Source organism: Vanacampus margaritifer, chromosome 1 (assembly GCF_051991255.1).
Source record: "Vanacampus margaritifer isolate UIUO_Vmar chromosome 1, RoL_Vmar_1.0, whole genome shotgun sequence".
Lineage (NCBI taxonomy): Eukaryota > Metazoa > Chordata > Actinopteri > Syngnathiformes > Syngnathidae > Vanacampus > Vanacampus margaritifer.
Window position 1 is genome coordinate 21,203,117 of NC_135432.1, and position 20,174 is coordinate 21,223,290.

General features: G+C 42.6%; 1 protein-coding gene across 2 annotated transcripts; it reads right to left on the reverse strand.

Annotated features, from left to right (window-relative positions):
• Positions 1-60: 60 nt before the first annotated feature.
• On the reverse strand, positions 61-19,209 carry kcnd1 (potassium voltage-gated channel, Shal-related subfamily, member 1). 2 transcript variants are annotated; one of them, XM_077551068.1, is made up of 10 exons: positions 18,934-19,209; positions 16,466-17,088; positions 15,680-15,925; positions 14,429-14,878; positions 14,166-14,356; positions 8,085-8,247; positions 4,994-5,077; positions 4,818-4,913; positions 2,711-2,961; positions 61-2,517 (listed from the first exon to the last, which is right to left on the reverse strand). In XM_077551068.1, the coding sequence occupies exons 2-10, from the start codon at positions 16,619-16,621 to the stop codon at positions 2,310-2,312; spliced, it is 1,845 nt and encodes a 614-aa protein (XP_077407194.1). In that variant the 5' UTR covers positions 16,622-17,088; positions 18,934-19,209; the 3' UTR covers positions 61-2,309. The 2 variants fall into 2 exon arrangements, with proteins under 2 accessions (XP_077407194.1, XP_077407188.1); XM_077551062.1 differs by having other exon boundaries at positions 14,166-14,878; positions 18,934-19,208.
• Positions 19,210-20,174: the final 965 nt, after the last annotated feature.

Here is a 20,174-nt window from a genome sequence, read left to right on the forward strand (position 1 = left end):
TGAATAAATAATAATAAAGAGGCACAGATTTTTTTTTTTAATATCATGTCATTTATTGGTGTCATGAATATACATGTCTGTGCTTTAATCATGTTTTTATCATTTATTCATTATTAATTGTTCACTGAACCCCCAACCCCACTTTTGTCAAAAGGTTCATGCTAATGTTAGCTCAAATTAGCATTTATTGTTGCTAACGTTAGCTGTTGTTTGTGAGGATTTCCTGAATGCCCCAAGTTCTTCCTATGTGGAGCGCAAATTAGCATCTGTAAGTCATTGTTTTTGTGATCGCCTTGGACGCTTCAACTACTTCCCGTGTTAGGCAACAAATGCTAGCATAAATTAGCATTTGTCATCACTAATGGTAGCTCTGGTGGGCACAGCCATCTTAGACCCTCCAGTTACTTTCTGTGTGAGGTGTAAATGTTAGCACAAATTAGCATGAGCAAACACAACAAATTTGCGCTAAAGTTAGCCATTGTTATCTTGACCATCTTGGATCCTCTAGCTACTTCCTGTGTGAGGCACACACATTAGCAAAAACTGATGCAAATTTGCGCGAACATTAGCCATTGTTGTCATGGCTACCTTGGATGCTTCGATTAGTTCCTGTGTGAGGTGCAAATTTGCATTAGTTTTAGCCGTTATTGGTGCAGACATCTTGGATGCTCCAGATACTTGCTAAATGATGTGTACTGTACTTGTTAATTGTAATTAGCATTAGTAAAAAGTGATGCAAATTTGCAGTAATGTTAGCCTATTGTTGGCATGACCACCTTAGAATCTGGGGTGCAAAAGAGCACCAGTCGCTGCTAACGTTAGCTGTTGTTGGCTTACACAGGAAGTAGTGAGATGACAGTCAGAAGGTTGCTTGTATCATCATGTTAATGATAAAGTTATCTCAAATTAGCTTCTATCGTGCCAACATTAGCATGGTTCACCTTTTATTGGTGTGCCTGTCAGTAGAAGTCCAGTGAACAACGAGTGTGTTGAGATCAAATACCTACAACGGTATCCATGCATAGTAGTGACGTCTCTCAGCATTCCAGCCCAGGAACATTCCTGAATGATGCCACGTCTCGGTGGTTGAATCAAAACAAAAACCATAAGAAAGTCATCATGCAAAATAATAATAATTTCCCCCTCATTGTATTTTTCTTTTTTGGAATACGCTGGCTAAATTCGAAGTCTTAAGAGGCTCATGCACGGACCAGGTGGCGATGTCCAGACGTTTTTTTCCCTTACATTTGGGGGGGGTTGATTGACAGGTGCAGGTAAACGTTTATGATACAAAATATGTTACAATTTGTGCTTGGTCACGCGCTCGCACACTCGCTTCCGAGTGTGGCCGAGAAGGAAACTGAGGAATGTCAAAGAGGTCACGTGCACAAGCAGCACTAATGTTTAAGCTAGCAGGTGGTCAAGTTAGCATCAGTTTTCTTCCATCGCAACAACAAATGCGATTTAACATTTATATCATTAATTAACATTCTGAAAAGTGTGAATTAATTGGAAAAATATCCATAATTAAGATGGCAACAGTCCATTGTTTGTCTAAATGTTCCTTGACCGTCGATGTCAGGGCACATAGACAAACAATGGACTGATCGATCACAAGCCAATATCAGGACATATATTTCATAGAAAAAAATTGGACCGGTCCCCAGTCTACTGTATGTCCGCATAGACAAACACACACATTAAAATCTATGGACAATTTCTTCATCGTCAATTAAGCTAACATATTTTTTTTTTCTCCGGAATGTGGCAGGAAAAAAATGTATGCAAGCACAGCAAGAATGTGAAAACTACACAGGAAGGCTGGAGCCAAGATTCAAACCCAAAAACTATTAGACAGATTTACTAGCTAGTAGCCAACCATGCTGCTAATAAATAAATAATTTAAAGAAATTGCTACACATGACATTTTTATTTAGTTTTAGTGCATTTGTTTCTTTTCTTGTGTTAAATGTAATCACATTAGCATAATAAGACCCTCATTGTACGATGGAAGAAAGCTGACCTCGGAGTTTTTGCTTCATTTGCCCACTAGTTTTGTTTATGTCAAACACACGAACATGTCATCCTATTGTTGATTATTGATGATTACTTCCAACTTTGCGATTACTTCCCACTTTGCATATTTGGATGTCCACTTTCATCATCAGCAGAGGACAAAGCCGGGAAGAACAGAGTACGTGTTTTTATGTCTTCTACCCGCAATCCTCGGCCAGCTGCAGACCGTCAGCAGCGGCGGGCATCAGGCAGGCAAGAGGGTGCGCGGCGCATGGGTCAGGCCCTGGCAGAGGTTACAAGGATGAGATCTTGACGGCGCCAGGGGTGTAGGCTGTGGCGCGTGTGTTGCGCAGGATGCCGCCCTGGATGGCGGCGGGTGAGGGTGGCAGGCTCTCGTCGGGCGTGTTGGCGGGCGGCGTGGGGATGCTAATGATGGCGGCGCTGAAGTCTTGCTCGCCACAGTTCAGCTTGAGGTTGATCTGAGCGTTGAGGCTGGAACGACTAAAACACAAACAATCGTTCGTGTCAGGAACAACAACTTGAGAATTTGTGTAGAGATTGCGTGTGAATGCTGAAGATCTGATACTGAACTGATGAAGAGATCAATGAATTGTTGAAATGAATTTTTCGAGTGTGAACGCGCTTCAGTATTCCCACAACAACAGCAATCTTATTTGTTGATGTTTTGGTTTACGTCTGTGGTGGTCCAGGCGTGCCCTTTCCGTGCAGCGTGTCCAGCTCCTGCACGCTGCCGCGGCTCACGGACACGGTGGAGTTGGCCAGCCGCATGGCCGCTCGCCTTCGGACGCGGCGGGGGCAGCAGCCCGTTGAGTGGTTCGGCGCCCCCTGCTGGCTGGACAGGGAGGTGCTACGGCTGGTCCGGAAGCCCACCGACCCGGTGATGCACAGCTCGCTGTAGTTAAGCTCGTCCGTGAACTCGTGGTTCTGTGGGGGAACAATTGTGTGGTGATTGGCACAGGATAGTTCCTTCTTCTACTCCTGTTCTGTCCTAGCCCATCCTGTCCTGATTTCTATTGCCTCACTGCTCCTGTCCTGTTTGCTACTCAACTGATCCATTCCTCACAGGATGCGGCATTGCTCATCTTACGATTCCTATCCTGTCCCATGCAGTAACTAACATCCCTTTCTCAGAGGGTGTAGCATTGCCTTGCTTACTGATCCTGCTCCGTCCTGTCCTATTTGCTATTAGTCAGATATCTTCTTCACAGTGTGTAGCATTGTCTGTCTAACCACATCGGTCTTGTCCTGTTCTACTGGGTACTTGTCACATCCATCTCTCACATGGTGTAGCACTGCCTGCCTCCTTGCTTCTGTCCTGTCCTATTTTAGTACTTGTCCGATCCCTTCCTCATAGTGTGCAACATTGCCTGACTTACCACTACTGTCCTAAACAACCATGTTGTATTTGCTACATGTCACATACAGTACCTTTATCATAGTGTGGCACTAACTGGTTTACTGCCCCTGTCCTGTCCAGTCCTGCTGTATTTGGTCATCTTATCCTTTCTTTACACGGTGTAGGAGTGTCCAACTTACTACTCTTGTCCTATATTATTCTGTCGTATTTGTGACTTGTCACAGCTCTTCCTAAGAGGGTATAGTACTGCCTGACTTACCGCTCCTGCCCTGTCCTGTCATATAGTATTTGCTACTCGTTACATCCCTTCCTTACATTGTCTTGCTTACGACTCCTGTCCTGTCCTGTTGTATTTGCTACTCGTCACATCCCTTACTCAAACAGTGGATTCCAGTCTTGCTGCGTGATCCTGCCCTATCTTTTCCTATTTGCAACTTGTCATATCACTTCCTTTCATGGTGTAGAATTGTCTTGCTAACAACTCCTACTGTCCTGTACTGTCCTGTCATATTAGCTCCGCGTCACATCCCTTTCTCAACACGGTGGAGCATTGTGTTGGTTGCTGATCCTGCCCTGCTCTGTCCTATTTGCTACTTGTCACATCACTTCCTTTCAGGTTGTAGCAATATCTGGCTTACCACTACTGTCCTGTCCTGTTACATTCTGTTGTATTTTGCCACTCTACACACCCCTCCCGCATGAGGTGTACCACTGTCTTCCCAGTCCACATATTGATATAATTAAACTCCAAAATAATGTTATTGTTGTTGTCTAACGCTGTTGTCTTTGTTTTTGCTGAAAACAGGAGCTAACCTCGTAGCTTAAGTGATTAAGACGCCACGTTAGTATATCTTAGATGTAGCATTTACTTCTTTTACATCAATTGCAATGGAACCTCAGTTTTCATATGGCCTAATTTTCGTACGATTTGGTTTTCAACAACTTTTTTCGTCAAAATTTTGTCCCAGCTTTTATGCATCCGCTTGCATTTCCTACCAAAACTGCTTGACTCTGCAGCTTATTTTCCTGAATCAAGCACCCACATAAAGCATCCCATGCGTTCGTGACTCAGTCTGTCCTTGTTTCTCCTTGAGTGAACATCACCCTGCGCGTTCATCCAAAGCATTTCTTAATAATCCATATTTTTGTGCTGGTTTATTGAGCTTGACTGCTGAATAAACCATCATGGGGCCAAAGAAAGTTCAGGAAGTGGGAGAAACATGACAAAATTCAGGAAATAACTCATAGCAAAGTGTGATGCATAATTTCATATCAGAAATATTACTTAAATTTTCATCAGAAATTTTCAAACAAATGAAACACCAAAACCAAAGCTCCACTGTGCTACGTTCCTTTTAACCGGAGCTTTGGCGACATCTTGTGGCATTTTAGGGCATTTAATGACAATGCATATTCTACTGACCGTGGTCTTCTCCAAACAGTGAAGAAGGTGATGATGTTGATGTTCGAATGCCGACTTGTTCCTTACGCACAGAGCACTGCTGTCACTGTCCCGATCCTGCACATGCACATCATCAGAAAGTGCGCAATGTGACGAGCTGCATTGTGCTGTTGTAAAAGTACTGTATTATGTCTCACCCCAAGGGCTCGGTCTTCTTTGTACTGCAGGAAGGCGTTAGTAGTTCCTTTCTTTGCCATGCGGATTCGAGCCATACGCACTTTCTGTAACGCAGAATAATTATTAACGTTGTGCTATAAAAGATGTGCAAACACCTGGAGTCAGGGGCGTCGCATAAAAGTTGTGTAATTGTTGAGAGTAAGACAGTAGTGTGGTAAAAGTGTAGTGCAGATAGTTCAAGTGTAGTTAGTGCAGTATACTGAGAGTAGTGTTGTTTGTGTAGCGTGATATGTGGTTTCGTTAGAGGAGCACTCTAAAAACAGTTGGGTCAAAAATAACCCAATTATGGATTAAAAATGGACCGATCTACCTCAAGGGTCAATTTGACCCAATTTTCTGGGTTGTTAAAAAAAAAAAGGCCCAATTTTTTTACACAAACTTGGATCAAATTAACCCAAGTAGAGAATCTGACCCAATTTTGTGGGTTGTTTTATGCAAAATTACAAAATTTTTGACTCAAAGTAGACGATCTGACACAACTTTTATAAAAAAAAAACGACCCAATTTTTTTACCCAACGTTGGGTCAAATTAACCCAAGTAGAGGATCTGGCCATTATCTATGAGTTGTTTTACACTAAAAGACCAATTTATTGACTTAAAGTTGGGTCATAGTTGGGCCATAGTTGGGTTATTTTTTGACCCAACTGTTTTTACAGTGAGTTGTATTGTTAAAGGTGTGTAGTGAAAGTAGTGAAGTTATTGCAGTGTAGTTAGAGTTGTGTAGTTAGAATAGTGTATTGAGAGAAGTGTAGTTAGAGTAGTCTAGTAAAAGTAGTGCAATTAAAGTAATACAGTAATTTACTGTAGTTTGAGAAAGTAGTACAGTTGGGGTAGTCTAGTTAGTGTGGTGTAGATACTAGTTAGTCATGTCATGACAGAAATGTAGTTAGAGTAGTATGATATTAGTTAAAGTAGTGTAGTGAAATTAGCGTACTGAGTGTAGTGTAGTTAGAATGGTGAAGTTAGTCATGTGAGGGCCGTGTAGTTAAAGTAGTGTCAGAGTCAGTTAGAGTAGCATAGTTACAGTGAAAGAGTTACAGTAGTATAGTTAGTGCAGTGTAGGGAAAGCGTAGTAAAGTATTGTAGTTAGAGTAGGGTAGTGAGAGTACTGTGGTAAGATAATTATTTGAGTGAGTAGTGTTGTCAGGCAAATGTCGTTCGATTAGTGTAGCAATATAATTAGTGCAGTGTAGTGTAGTTAAAGTACTTTATTTAAAGCAGGGGAGTCCAAACTTCTGCCTCCAAGGGCCACATATAGAAAAATCGCAAGATAACCAAGACCGCTTTGAGTATATTTTACTTTAATTTATCAAGCACACCAAAAATCATTCAAATCAATCAAGCAATTGCATAATGTATATACATTTACTAGTGTGTTTTTTAACTGTTACTGTTACGAGATTTGGGGGTGGCCGAGACCTTTAACTCACCAGAAAATATCAACCCTGACAAGTCAAATCCCGCCCCAGAGAGATTTCTTTAATTGTAAATAGTTAATTTGCATCTTTGCATGTTAAGAAAAGCTCTTCAGTATACAACACACATTTATTTGTAGCAGATGTCAGTTTTAGTGCATGCTGCGGGCTACTTAAAAATGGATGGCAGGCCTCAAATGGTCCCTGGGCCATAGTTTGGACACCACTTATTTAGAGGAACGTAATGAGATTAGTGCACTTAGAGTAGTGTAATGAGAGTAGAGCAGTTAGAGTTTTGTAAATACAGGAGTGTAGTGAGATTACAGTAATTAGAATAATGTAGTTAGAGTATGTAGTTACCATAAAACTGTAGTGTTAGCAGTATGGAGTATTGTAGCGTAAGTAGTGTAGTTAAAATAGTGTAGTTGGAGTTGTGTGGTGAAAGGAATGTGGTTCATGCAGTGTAAATAATGTAGTGTAGTTTGGATAGTCTAAAGTAAACCGGAGCCCATAGATACAATAGATCAGTATCAGTGGTGAAGGTAAAAGTGGGTCAAGTTTGAACTTTTCTTGAATGTACTAAACACGATGACGTGATTGTATTGACCAGGAGTCTGGCTCTGTGAAACACCTGGCTCTGCTAATGTGACTCTTTAGTCCCTCTCCTGTGGCTCCCTCTTTCTTTTCTATTTTTTGTAAAAATCACAACAACAAAAAAAAACATTACTTTTTTTTTTTTTACATTTAATACTGTATTCTTTAAATGAATTAATGATTTAGATTTAACAATTAACAATTAAACATTCAAAAAAAATGTCAGAGGCCACATTTTTAAGTTGTCAGAAAGAGATGAAATTCAGATGAAAAAGTTTTTAAATCAACGTAAAAATGTCCAAAAAGAAACCGTAAAATGTCAAAAAAGGAAGAGGAAAAGCAGAAAATTACCATAAAATGTCCGTGAAATTGGCAAAAATGTCAGAGAATTAAATAAAAAAGCCAGAAAATAAAATGTTCAAAAGTAACCATAAAATGTCTAAAAACAAAAGAAATCCGAAAAATTGCCATAAAATGTCTTTAGAATTGCCAAGTCAGAATATTATTATTTTTTTAAAGGCAGGAAAGAAAACTTTAAAAAGTAGCTATGTCCAAATGTCCAAAAAAAAAGATGTCCCAAAAATGACCTTAAAATGTCTACAAAATTGCCCAAAATGTCAGAAAACCGATAGCAAAAAAAGGCACAACAAAATGTCAAAAAGTAGCCATAAAATGTGTAAGGAAGAAGAGATGCTAAAACCATGTCCATAAAATTGCCAAAAATATTTTTAAAAATGACAGAATGGCAGAAAAGTCTAAAAATGTATTGAAAAACAAAGTCTGAAAAATTGCCAACAAAAATATATATCCAAAAATAGAAGAAAACAAATCTTTATTGGATGCTGCATATTTTTGTGTTATGGTGCAGCTCTACCTCTTACGCCTTCAGTACATTAGACTAACTCCAACACACAGTTTCCTTCAAAACAATGTTCCAAAATTGTGCAGCTTTTGGGTCTTTATTTGCCCTAAAATGGCTCTTTTGACAGGAAATGTATTGACTTTGCTGCTGATGGTGTCATGGTTGTCTGGTGCCCTAACCTGCTGCGCTCGCATCTTGTCTGCTCGCTGGTTCTGGTGGTAGATCCGACTGAAGTTGGACACGATGACGGGCACGGGGAGGGCGATGACCAGCACGCCGCTCAGCGAGCAGATGGAGCCGAAAATCTTCCCGGCGATGGTGTTGGGAACCATGTCGCCGTACCTGCGGACCGCAATGGTGACGTGAGGAACCGTGGCTTCAAACTGTGGGAATGTCATGTGACATGATGTCATTCTCATGTCATCTTCATTATCTCAAAATCATGTCACATGATGTTATTCTCATGTGACGCGCACATATACACAAAGGACAGGAGAGGGTTCCGGTTGGTCAGACGTCAGGACAAATAAAGGTTTTACAAGAGTGGGCGGTCCCAAAAGGGCCGGGTCATCCCGGTTCTACTGTTTAAATATTTCATGACGGGATTATGTCATCCTGCACTCAACGCGGAGGGAAACTCTGAGGAGGAAATGTTCTAGAAGAGCGGCAACAACTCTAAAAAATTTTTTAAAAAAAAGATGTTGGAGAGTTGAATGGTCACCATGACAACCGTCAGACAAACCGACACATTAACCTGACAGACAAGCTTCTAGTAGATAAGGATTACCACAAGGACACAAGAGGAGACAAGGAAATAAGGACAGAAAAGGAAGGAATGATGAAAAGTCTGCTAATGGGCCTGAAAGTAAACATGCTGATTCCAGATCAGGCCCCATAAAAGAAATACAAGAAAAACTCCATTAGTGGTGAACTGACCAATCAGACTCTCGGCTTGATGCTTATCAGCCAATCGTGATTCAGCACAGAGAGCCAATGCTAATTGATTTATGGTTCACTTCACTCAGAGGAGACAAAAAGTCCTCCTGCGCAGTCACTGACTCCACTTTCAAGCTTTTTCATGTTGGATGCAGTTACCTCACGCTCATTTCATACTCTCTCTCTCTCTCTCTCTCTCTCTCTCTCTCTGCTCAGCACTCGTTTCGTGTTTGACCCTAGGCTCATTTCGTAGTTGACTCTTCAGGCTATCTTGACTGTGACTGTCATTTCATAGTTGAGTCTTGAGGCTCTCGTGTTGTTGTTGACTATATTTGACTCTCACGTCGTAATTAACTCATGGGTTCTCTCTCAAGGGCATTCTTCACCCAAACAACATTAAACAAACAATAGCTGACATACAAGTGTATGTTTTTTAGAGGAGGAGGATGAGATGAGCAGCAGAAAAAACAAGTTATGGCCGCATCCCATGCTAAGGGATGAGTGAGAACTCGGAGTTAAATCTCTTTTGTGAGCTATAATGGCACCAAGAACGCTTTGTGGTATATTTCAGGCTGAGTAAGAAGCAGTGTGAAAGCCTCCTGCAGAGAGTTGGCCCAAGCCTCACCGCATCCGCGGTCCGCCCCCTCAGCACATACACAATGAATGGATTCGTCGATGGCGCGCTGCTAAGTGCAGCATGAAAAGGCATTTTAGTTGACTCTCTTATCATACTATAGTTGATTGTCTCTCGTTTCTGTCTTGTGTAATATAGTCAAAGTCCCAGTGGCGGGTCACAAGGAAGTCAGTATCGAGTTTGTTGTTCATTTCCAGTGCATCTTAAAGGCCGCCGGAGTCCTCGTCTTCCTCGTCCTGCTTGTCTTTCGCCCTCTGTGAGATCTTCTCTCTCCTCTTTGCCAGCCATGTTTAATTGATAATGTGATGATGAAAGTTGCAGGAGGAAGGATGCTGGTTCCGTGTTCTCTCCCCGTCTGCTGAAGATGTGACTCTCTCTCTAGCCATTAGTATTTAAATGTACTTCATTTTAGCAGTATTCTATTGTACTACGTACGCCGTCTCTATTGATATATTTTGGTCAAAAGTCCTTACAGAATGACTTACTACAGTATATAAAATCAAATTACTGTACCATTAATTTATCAAAAATACACAGTATGTTTCATTTTCACTATACTGCTCAGATGCAGTCTATACTATATAATGTACATTTAATTCTTATAATAGTGCATAGACTTCCCGTATACTTAGCATACTGCTACACGGTAACACTCACTGCTTCACAAGGACACACTAACACACTAGTACATAGTAACACTAACTAGTAACTACTAAACTTAAATACAGAGTAACACACACTGGTATACAGTACTACCTACTAGTACACACTGGGACTCACTGCTACACACACTTACACAATAAGATTAGTCACAGTAATATTCGCTACTATAACACTTCACACCAACTACTAAAATTACACAAACTCATTAATAACAATCACATTCACTATGAAATATATATGTGCACAGTAACACTCACTAGCTAGCTAATGAACACACTAGTACCAGCAAAATATAAATAAATAAATAAATAAATAAAAAAGACGAAGAGAAAAAAAAAAAGATAAATACAAAGTCGCCAGTGTCAACCAATCAGCTCCCTCAGCCATGTGTGTCTTGCCCAGGTGTTTCTTGTTGAGCCAATTAGCGTGTGTGTATTTAGGCCCTGTTCGCAAGGAAGCAAAGCTGGCTTTGTTCCTCAAAAAAATCTCGTACACAGAGAAACGTTTCAAGGCACACGGGTGTCCAAAAGAAGACGCTGAGAACGTTTAACGACTGTAATGTATATGCCAAGTCTGGAGTGGCGCTGTAGCGCAGCCACAGGGAGTTAACGGAAAGCGTAGAAGAAGTATCAACGAACAAGACGAACCACTGATCTGAATATATGACTGGATAGCCGATAGGCCAAGACTTTTGAAGGCGCGAGGCCGCCATATTGCTACTCCCAAGAAACGTTTCTTGGCATACGATCCTATACATTTACAGTATCGAAATTGGAGAACATTTGAGACAGTACTTATTGGTGTTTTAAATTTGTTAAACATAAACAATAGGACTTCAGACATTTTACAACTTGTCTTAAATACATGCATAAATTATCTGCTTAAGGACAGGAGGAAACCTGTATATATATTTTTCATTAAAGAATTATATCTGTAATTCAACAAAAGATGCCTCTGACAAATCTAATATTGGGGTCTAAATAACTGAGCGATAAAATAAAAAAAGGGGGGTCTTCAAGGCAGCACATACCGTCCACTTGTTAATTTTCTTTCTTTCATTTTTTTCCCTTTACTTGTTAAAAATTAGTGACCACCCCCGGCCCTATACTAACAGCCTACGAGCTGTATAAATCTAATCTGTAAGTATACGTAAAGTTTAAAAAGTAGTCCGCTCGCGAAATGGGAGGCGTAAGATGGCCGCCCTGTCGCTTCAACGACTTGCATGGGCGCGTATGGGCTAACGGCTATCCAGTAATATATACAGATGAGTGAGACAAACACAGGAGGAGTGACAATGGCGGGTGATTTAAGTACAACATCACGCTAAATATTTTTCTGTAAAAGCTAAGGAGGTTGCTTAAAACGACGACACGGCTATCCGTCATTGTTGACAGACTGCCGGTTCGCGCGCAGACAAGCGAAAATTGGAGCATGCGTCATCAAACTACGACAATGCGTCGTCATCGAACTGCGACCACTTTGTCATCACTGGAGGAGTATCCCGCATATTGGAAGGTCACGGGCGCGTTTTGAAATCTTTCCGCTCTGGAGCTCGGTCACAAAAGTGATTGGTTTCAAGCTCCGAAACGGCGCCGCCGTGTAGATGAACTGCCCAAATGGTAAGAAAATTTAAAAGTTTTCTTGTTGCCGCTGAAGATGCGAACTGTAAGTTCTTCATTGTGGTAGTCGTCATCACGGTGGCGTCCAGCGGAGCAGAGCAATAAAAAGACGAGATGATGATAAGAAAAAGGCGAGCTGATACCAAGCGCCTGTGACAACAAAGCTAGCAAACAAAGAGCAGCAGAAAAAAATGAAGGCTTGGAAAAGAAGAATATTCTGTGATTTTGTCTGTTAAAGTACAACAGCTGCTCTGAGCTGGATCTGGGAGTCGAACTTGTGATCTTTTCACTGCGAGACACCCACTTTGACACACAACTACAGTACACAGTAAACAGCTAGAGCAGAGTTTCCTTCCGTCCCTAAACAGCTACATTGATAAAAGCTGTCTGTGACATTCATTTAAAATGCATTTTTCACACAAGTTCAATTGAAATCTACACACTGTGACTCACGACATCAAACCACAACCTGTTGGGACTCTCTTTGACACACTATTCCAGATGACCACATGTATGTTGTGATCTTTAACATTCTTTTTTTTAAATGATGACCTGACAAACATCAAAGCCGCCCTACGGCTCACTTTGACACACTGCAACTCTACACCAAACATTAACCTGTTTTGACTACCTTTGCAAAGCACTACTTTGGTTTAAACAAAGGTCCCTGGCTCACTTCAACATAGTTCCTTTACACCAAGAGGGTGGCAAAGCACTACTTTTATCTAAAATGAAAGCTCCTCAATTCACTTCAAAATAGTTCCTTGGCACAGAAATGCAACAAGATGACAGCAAAGCACTGATTTTGTCTAAATTAAGCTCTTCAATTCACTTCACCACATATTTCCTCAGCATTGCGATACTACAAAATGATGGCAAAGTGCTACTTTTGTCTAAATAAAGGTCCTTAACTCAATTCAACAGAGTTCCTTAGCATCAAGAGAGTGACAAATAACTACTTTGGTCTAAATGAAGGCCCCGAGCTTGCTTCAACATAGTTCCTTAACACCAACACGGTGGCAAAGCACTACTTTTGTCTAAAATGAAGCTCCTCAATTCACTTCAAAATAGTTCCTTGACACAGAAATGCAACAAGATGACAGCAAAGCCCTGATTTTGTCTAAATTAAGCTCTTCAATTCACTTCACCACATACTGTATTTCCTCAGCATTGCGATACTACAAAATGATGGCAAAGTGCTACTTTTGTCTAAATAAAGGTCCTTAACTCAATTCAACAGAGTTCCTTAGCATCAAGAGAGTGACAAATAACTACTTTGGTCTAAATGAAGGCCCCGAGCTTGCTTCAACATAGTTCCTTAACACCAACACGGTGGCAAAGCACTACTTTTGTCTAAAATGAAGCTCCTCAATTCACTTCAAAATAGTTCCTTGGCACAGAAATGCAACAAGATGACAGCAAAGCCCTGATTTTGTCTAAATTAAGCTCTTCAATTCACTTCACCACATACTGTATTTCCTCAGCATTGCAATGCCACAAGCTTGTGGCAATGCACTACTTTTGTCTAAATAAAGGTCCCTAACTCAATTCAACAGAGTTCCTTAGCATCAAGAGAGTGGCAAAGAACTACTTTGGTTTAAATGAAGGCCCCGAGCTTGCTTCAACATAGTTCCTTAACACCAAGAGGGTGGCAAAGCACTGCTTTTGTCTAAAATGAAGCTCCTCAATTTACTTCACCACATAGTTCCTCAGCATTGCGATACCACAAAATGGTGGCAAAGCACTACTTATATCTGAATGACGGTCCCTAACTCAATTCAACAAAGTTCCTTAGCACCAAGTAGGTGGCAAAGCACAAATTTTGTCCAAAATAAAGCTCCTCAACTTACTTCATCAGTTTCTCTGCACTGAAATGACACAAGATGGCAGCAAAGCACTACGTTTGTCTAAATTGAAAACTCAACAATTCATTTCAACATAGTTCCTTGGCCCTGAGATGCCACACGATGGCGGCAAAACACTACTATTTGTCAAATGCGATGTTCCTTAACTCACTTCAGCATAGATCGAGAAATTGCAAAGGATTTAACACTCTGACATCCTATTTGAGATGCCTGCATGCTGTGACTTTCTACAACAATCAACGACATGTTCCGACACACTACAACGAAGGACACACTGTGACTCACTACAGTTCACGGCTACTTGCTGTGACTCACTACTACAGCAAGCGTGAAAATGTGTGTTTGCCCATCCGTGACAACACATCGGTTAAGACGCCATGACCATTGTTACACACGCATACTGTATACGTGTGGGCGGCGGCAGGATGAGGATTGGTCGCCACGCTCGAGCAGCGCGGCGTGGGAGGCGCACTCAGCAGGACGCGCAAACACGAGGCTTGCGTGTCGCCATGGCGACAAGGGAGGCCGGGAGGGGCGACTCACCCCAGCGTCGTCATGGTGACGATGGTGTACCAGAAGGAGGCCGGGATGGAGGTGAAGGTGGAGCCCTTGGTCCCCTTCTCGGCGTAGAACATGACGGTGGCGAAGATGATGATGGCCATGGTGAGCGAGAAGAGCAGGAAGCCCAGCTCCGAGGCGCAGCTCTTGAGCGTGTAGCCCAGAATCCTCAGACCCTGCGAGTGACGCGAGAACTTGAAGATCCGGAAGACGCGGAAGACCCTCAGCGTGACGAAGGCGCCGCTCACGTCCTCGTTCTCGGGCATGACCAGGCCGATGTAGTAGGGCATGATGGCCACCACGTCGATGACCGACATGACCGAGCGCATGAACTTGCAGCGACTGGGCGCGGCAAACAGACGCATCAGGTACTCGAAGGTGAAGATGAGCACGCACGCCGTGTCCATGCAGAAGAAGGCCAGCTGGTACTTCTCGCCGCACGGGAGGTCCTTAACCTTCCCCTTGGGGGGCCGGCAGGGGACCGTCTCCACCACGTTGGCGATGACCGACACGGCGATGAAGAAGCCCGTCACGTAGTAGAAGACCAGCGCCATGGTGGACGTGTGCGGGTTCTCGAAGGCTCGCCACAGACGCTCTCTGGGGGTGCTGTGCGGGGGCAGGGGCGCGTCCATCGCTTCGTTAGCTTCCGTGTCCTCGGCCAGACGCTCCTGGTTCTCCTTTTTCCGGTCTCGGTATTCCTGAGGGGCAGAGGAGGGGAAATTATCGACTTCTACAGTGAGGACAGAGACGGAGGCAGACAAAAATAGCAATTGACGCAAAGGTTTATAACTGAGGCACAACATTACTTTTATGTGTGAAGACCTTCAATTCGCTTCAACAAAGTTCCTTGGCACCAAGATGCCACAAAATGGCAGCAAACCACGATGTCTAAATGAAGCTCCTCAACTTACTCCAACATAGTTCCATGGCACTGAGATGAGATGCCAAAGGATGTTGTCAAAGCTCTCCAACTGACTTTACCATAGTTCTTTAGCACCAAGATTCCACAAATTGATGGCAAAAGACTACTTTTATGCAAATGAAGCTCCTCACTTCAACATAGTTGCTTGGCACCAAGATGATGGTAGCAAAGCGCTACTTTTGTCTAAATAAAGCTCAACATACTTCCTTAAAACTGAGATGCCACAAGTTGGTGGCAAATCGCTACTTATATCTAAATGAAACTCATCAACACACTTTCTTGGCACTGAGATACCACAAGATCACATCAAAGCACTACTTTTGGAAAAATTAAGCTCACTTCATTATAGTTCTTTGTCACCAAGATGCCAGAAGATGGCGGCAAAGTATTATCTTTTTGTTTAAATGAAGCTCCTCAACTCACATCAACACAGTTCCTCGACACTAAAATGCCACAAGATGCCATCAAAGAACACCTTTTATTGAAATAAAGTGCATCAACTCACTTCAACATTGGTATCAAGATGCCACAAGATGAACTTTAACACACAAGGAAGAAATCACAGGGTTTTGTTTACCTCCATGCAGCAGTCGCCAATGATTTCCGGCACGATTCCGTAGAAGGCCAACTCCTCGTCGAAGGCCTGGATGCACTCGTGTCGCGGGTAATGCAGCTTCCCGGTGCGGTAGAAATTGAGGATGTGGCGGAACATTTCGGGGTCCCTGTCGAAGAAGTACTCCTGAGTATCGTCGTTGTAGAAGAACTCCTTTTCCGAGGAGCCAAGCAGCGTGTCGGGATAGCGGTCCAGCGTATTCTTCCATGTCTAAACAAACAAACGACTGGTTAGGTTTACTTCATGTGTGGTGACTTGTGAGGATGTGGTTAGGGTTGTATGGTTTAGAGTAAGTTTCAGTTTGGGTTGTGGTGGTGGTTGAGGGGGAGGGCTAGAGGTTAGCTACATAGCTAGGTACGAATGATAGATAGATAGATAGATAGATAGATAGATAGATAGATAGATAGATAGATAGATAGATAGATAGATAGATAGATAGATAGATAGATAGATAGATAGATAGATAGATGGATAGATAATGAAGCTAATGAGATAATGTAGCTAGCTAGAGAGAGAGAGAGAGAGAGAGATAATGTAGCTAGCTAGATAATGTAGCTAACTAGAAAATGTAGCTAGAGAGATAGATAGATAGATAGATAGATAGATAGATAGATAGATAGATAGATAGATAGATAGATAGATAGATAGATAGATAGATAGATAGATAGATAGATAGATAGATAGATAGATAGATATATAGATAGATAGATAGATAGTTTTCGGGTTTGAACCATGTCTGGAACCCTTTACCTGAAAGCGGACCCCGCTGACATTGACATAGAGTATTTCGTCTGATCTGGACGAGTTGTCCACAGGAGGTTTGGGCATGGTCTTCTTGGCCAGCGGCAGCCAGCCCACGGCCGCCGCCCGCGCGAACGGCAGCCATGTTGCCACGCCGGCCGCCATCTTGCATCAAACCCAAGGGGTGGGGTGGGGGTGGGGGTGGGGGCGGCGGTGGCGTTACGTCACTGACCCTGCCCTGACTTCCTGGTGAGGCGGCGGCTTGACATGTTGATGAGGGGGTGGGCCAAAGGGAGGGAGGGGGACCAATCACTGCTGGGCGTCACGTCATGAAAAAGGATTGCAGGAAGTGTAGATGACACTTGGGGGGAAGAAGGACAACAACTTAGTTGCTGTTCAGATTCAAATGAATGTGTGTGTGTTGCCACGCCGCAGTCTTATAAAATTGTGATGATGCTGGTGAAGTTGCAAGCTCAACACAATCTCCTCCTCCTCCTCCTCTAAGTGTTTCTCGGCTTCATCTGCAGCTCCACGTCGCCACCGCCCTCTTCCTCGCCTGTCCTAACTTCCTGTTGCCGCTCCCCGCTCTCATTGGCTGAGCAGCGGCGGCTCGGCGTCCATGTTTGGTTGTTCTGTCAGATGGTGGAAAGAAAAAAAAGAGGGACAAAGTGAAAAGAAGCAGAGACATGGAAGGAAAGGATGGAGGCCCCAGGAGGAAGGCTCTCAAAAAATCTACAGTAATCTGATTACTGGCTCTGTGTGTGTCTGTGTGCGCACACGCACGTGAGAGCAGCTAGTCAGAAGAGTCCAGTCAGGCTGAAAGTTTGATTCATAATTCATGAACACACTTTTGACTTGTGCTGTGTGTGTGTTTGCGCGTGTGTGTGTGTGTGTTAGGGGGAGAGACTTGAAACTCTAACCTTAGCCCAGCAATGCTACAAAGACTGAAGCATGAGGACAGAAGCTTGTTGAAGATTGAACTGAAACTATCGAGGAGGATAGAAGATAAAGGCATGTAGAAGGCAGAAGAATGTTGACAAGCATGTAGAAGATAATGAAGACGTACAGTACACATAGAAAACTGAAAAATGGGGACTGAAGCATGTAGACTGAAACCTCCGCACAGGATTACAGGGACACAAGCATGCATAAAACAAAAGCATGACGACACAAGCATATATATTTATACAGTATATATATTTATAGCCCATATGAATGTCAAAGACTGAAGCATTAAGACAGAAGTATTTCTAAGTATATACTAGCGCGGAGAAGACAAACACATACAGAACTGACTTTTAGACGTAAACTAACTCAAAAAGACTCACCTTGACTTATACACACTGACTCACATAGATCCATATTGATAAAGAATTGATAAAGACACTGACCTGTATAGACTCGCTGACTGATAAATTGGCACTGACTGACAGTCTCACACTCGACGAACCGAAGAGCCTTAAATCTCACACTGACGCATCAAACGGACTCATACTGACTTGCATGAACACAAACTGACTCGTATTAACTCAAACAGACTGGTCATGACTCAAACCGACTCGTATTGAGTCACGTTAACTAGTCAGGTCTCAAACTAATTCATACAGACCACTCATACAGCCTGAAAGAGACTCTCAAATCCTCTCATGACTCATCAAAAGTGGCCTGTATAGACTCACATTGACTTGTATTGACTGAGACAAACTAAAATGGAATCACGCTTGTACTCACTGTCCCATACAGAGTTCTTTACAGACTGATTAAAAACTCACTCTGACTCAAACAGACTCGCTTAATTGCCGCACATTCACATGTGTATTAACAACTCGAAGGAAAGACAACACATTGACTCATCAATATACAGACGACTCCTTTAACCTCACACTGACCAAACACGCCTGCTTGCAGACTCGCATAGACTCAGGCCTATTGCAATGGACAATTTTTAACTTTTGTTTGTGTGAGTGTTTTGCACTTACTCGTATAGACTCACGCTCACTGAGTCGGATAGACTCGGATTCCTAGACTCAAATAGGTTAACACTGAGGAGAGGAAATGTGTTCTTCCTGGACCGAGCAAAAGGAGTCAGAAGAACACAGGACTTGACTCGGAGGTATTGACTCGACAGCAGAATATTATGACGGAATGAACTTTTTGTGCTTCAGAAAAAGTCATTTTCAGCCTTGTGGGAACTACAGACCCAAGTGTTCATGCAATATTCACATTATTAACAAGTGTGTGTGCGTGTACATATGCACACTAACAATCATAAATGCAGACACACCAAAGTTCGTCACTAATTTATATGTAGAACTGGCATAATGTCACACACGCATGTGTTGCGGTCTATTCACTTCCCTTCTATGTTGTTGTTTTCATCCTCCTCCTGCAGCTTCTGCTCAACTTGTATTCTATTCTATCCCATCCCATTCTATTCTGGGCACCAGTGAATGTGGAGCACATCTCATCCTACTTACCTCCGCTGCTTCTGACGCCCTGCCACACCAGGAAGAGGAGGAGGAGGAGGAGGATGAAGATGATGAGGAAGAAGAAGACGAAGAAGTTTCCGGATGAAAAGATGAGGGTGAGTTATGAAGAAAAGATGAAGATGGACGAGTCTTCTTTTACGTTCTCGGGCTGTCGTGCTCTGCCGCCGCGGCAACAAGCACATCTGCTGTCATCCTCTCTCTCTGGTTCTCTCTCTCTTCCACACGCACACGTACACACAAACACACACACACACAGTCACACACACAATAAAGCTCCACCTCCACGGTCTCGCTCAACCATCCTGCTTCTCTCCCTTTCTTTCTATTTGTTGTCATTTCTCACTTCCTCTTTTCCTCAACATACATGCACACTCACACAGACACGCTCACACACATTCAATGCATACACATTTACGTCATCACTTAGGATCACTTGTAGCTGCCATGTTGACATCTACTTTATTGTCCTCCTCCTCATCGTGGTGTCATCATTATGTTAATGGTGCAATGGTTTGCATACTAAGATAGTAAGACAGTTACACGGAATCAAACCTGCACACGCGCACTCAATAATGAATGCCAGGGCGTGCTGGTCAGCTGTGGTTTTGCCGACGTCGCACTCGCATCATCAAAGTTTCATGCCTGAAAGTTACCGCATCAGCACTATGCCACACGTCCACTAGGGGGCAGTGTGCCAGGGGGCCACATGGTCCCATTGACCCCTTGATGACCTAAATTAACTCTTCAAGACACTCAATTGTCCAGAATCAAAACTCAATCGTGGTGAACTTCAGACTCACACTGAGTCAAGACTCAAACTGACTTTTGACTTGTAAAGCCTGAAACAGACTCTGAAAGACTCATATTGACTCAAACTGACTAATACAGACTGACATTCACTGACTTGTAAAGACACACTCAAAGACTGACTCATCAAGATTCAATCTGACTTGTATAGATTGGAACCACAGACTCATATAGACGGACTTTCAAAGATTAAACAGATTTTTGACGACTCAAACTGACTCATACTGACTTGTATAGACTCAAATTGCCTCAAATACACTTAGACTGATTTTTGTAGGATCAAACTGACTAATAAAGGCTCATAGTCACTGACTTAAAGATTCATACTCACTCTTTAAGAATCACACTGACTTGTTTTGACTTGTAAAGCTTGAAAAAGACTCTGAAAGACTCATATTGACTCATATGAGCTCAAACTGACT

Coding starts and splice junctions, on each gene's coding strand:
- kcnd1 (XM_077551062.1), bottom strand. CDS start 16,621: ATGGCGGCCGGCGTGGCAACATGGCTGCCGTTCGCGCGGGCGGCGGCC. Junction 8,248..14,165: donor GTCACCATGACGACGCTGGG/GTGAGTCGCCCC, acceptor TGCGGTCCGCAG/GTACGGCGACATGGTTCCCA. Junction 2,962..4,817: donor ACTGTTTGGAGAAGACCACG/GTCAGTAGAATA, acceptor GTTCCCCCACAG/AACCACGAGTTCACGGACGA.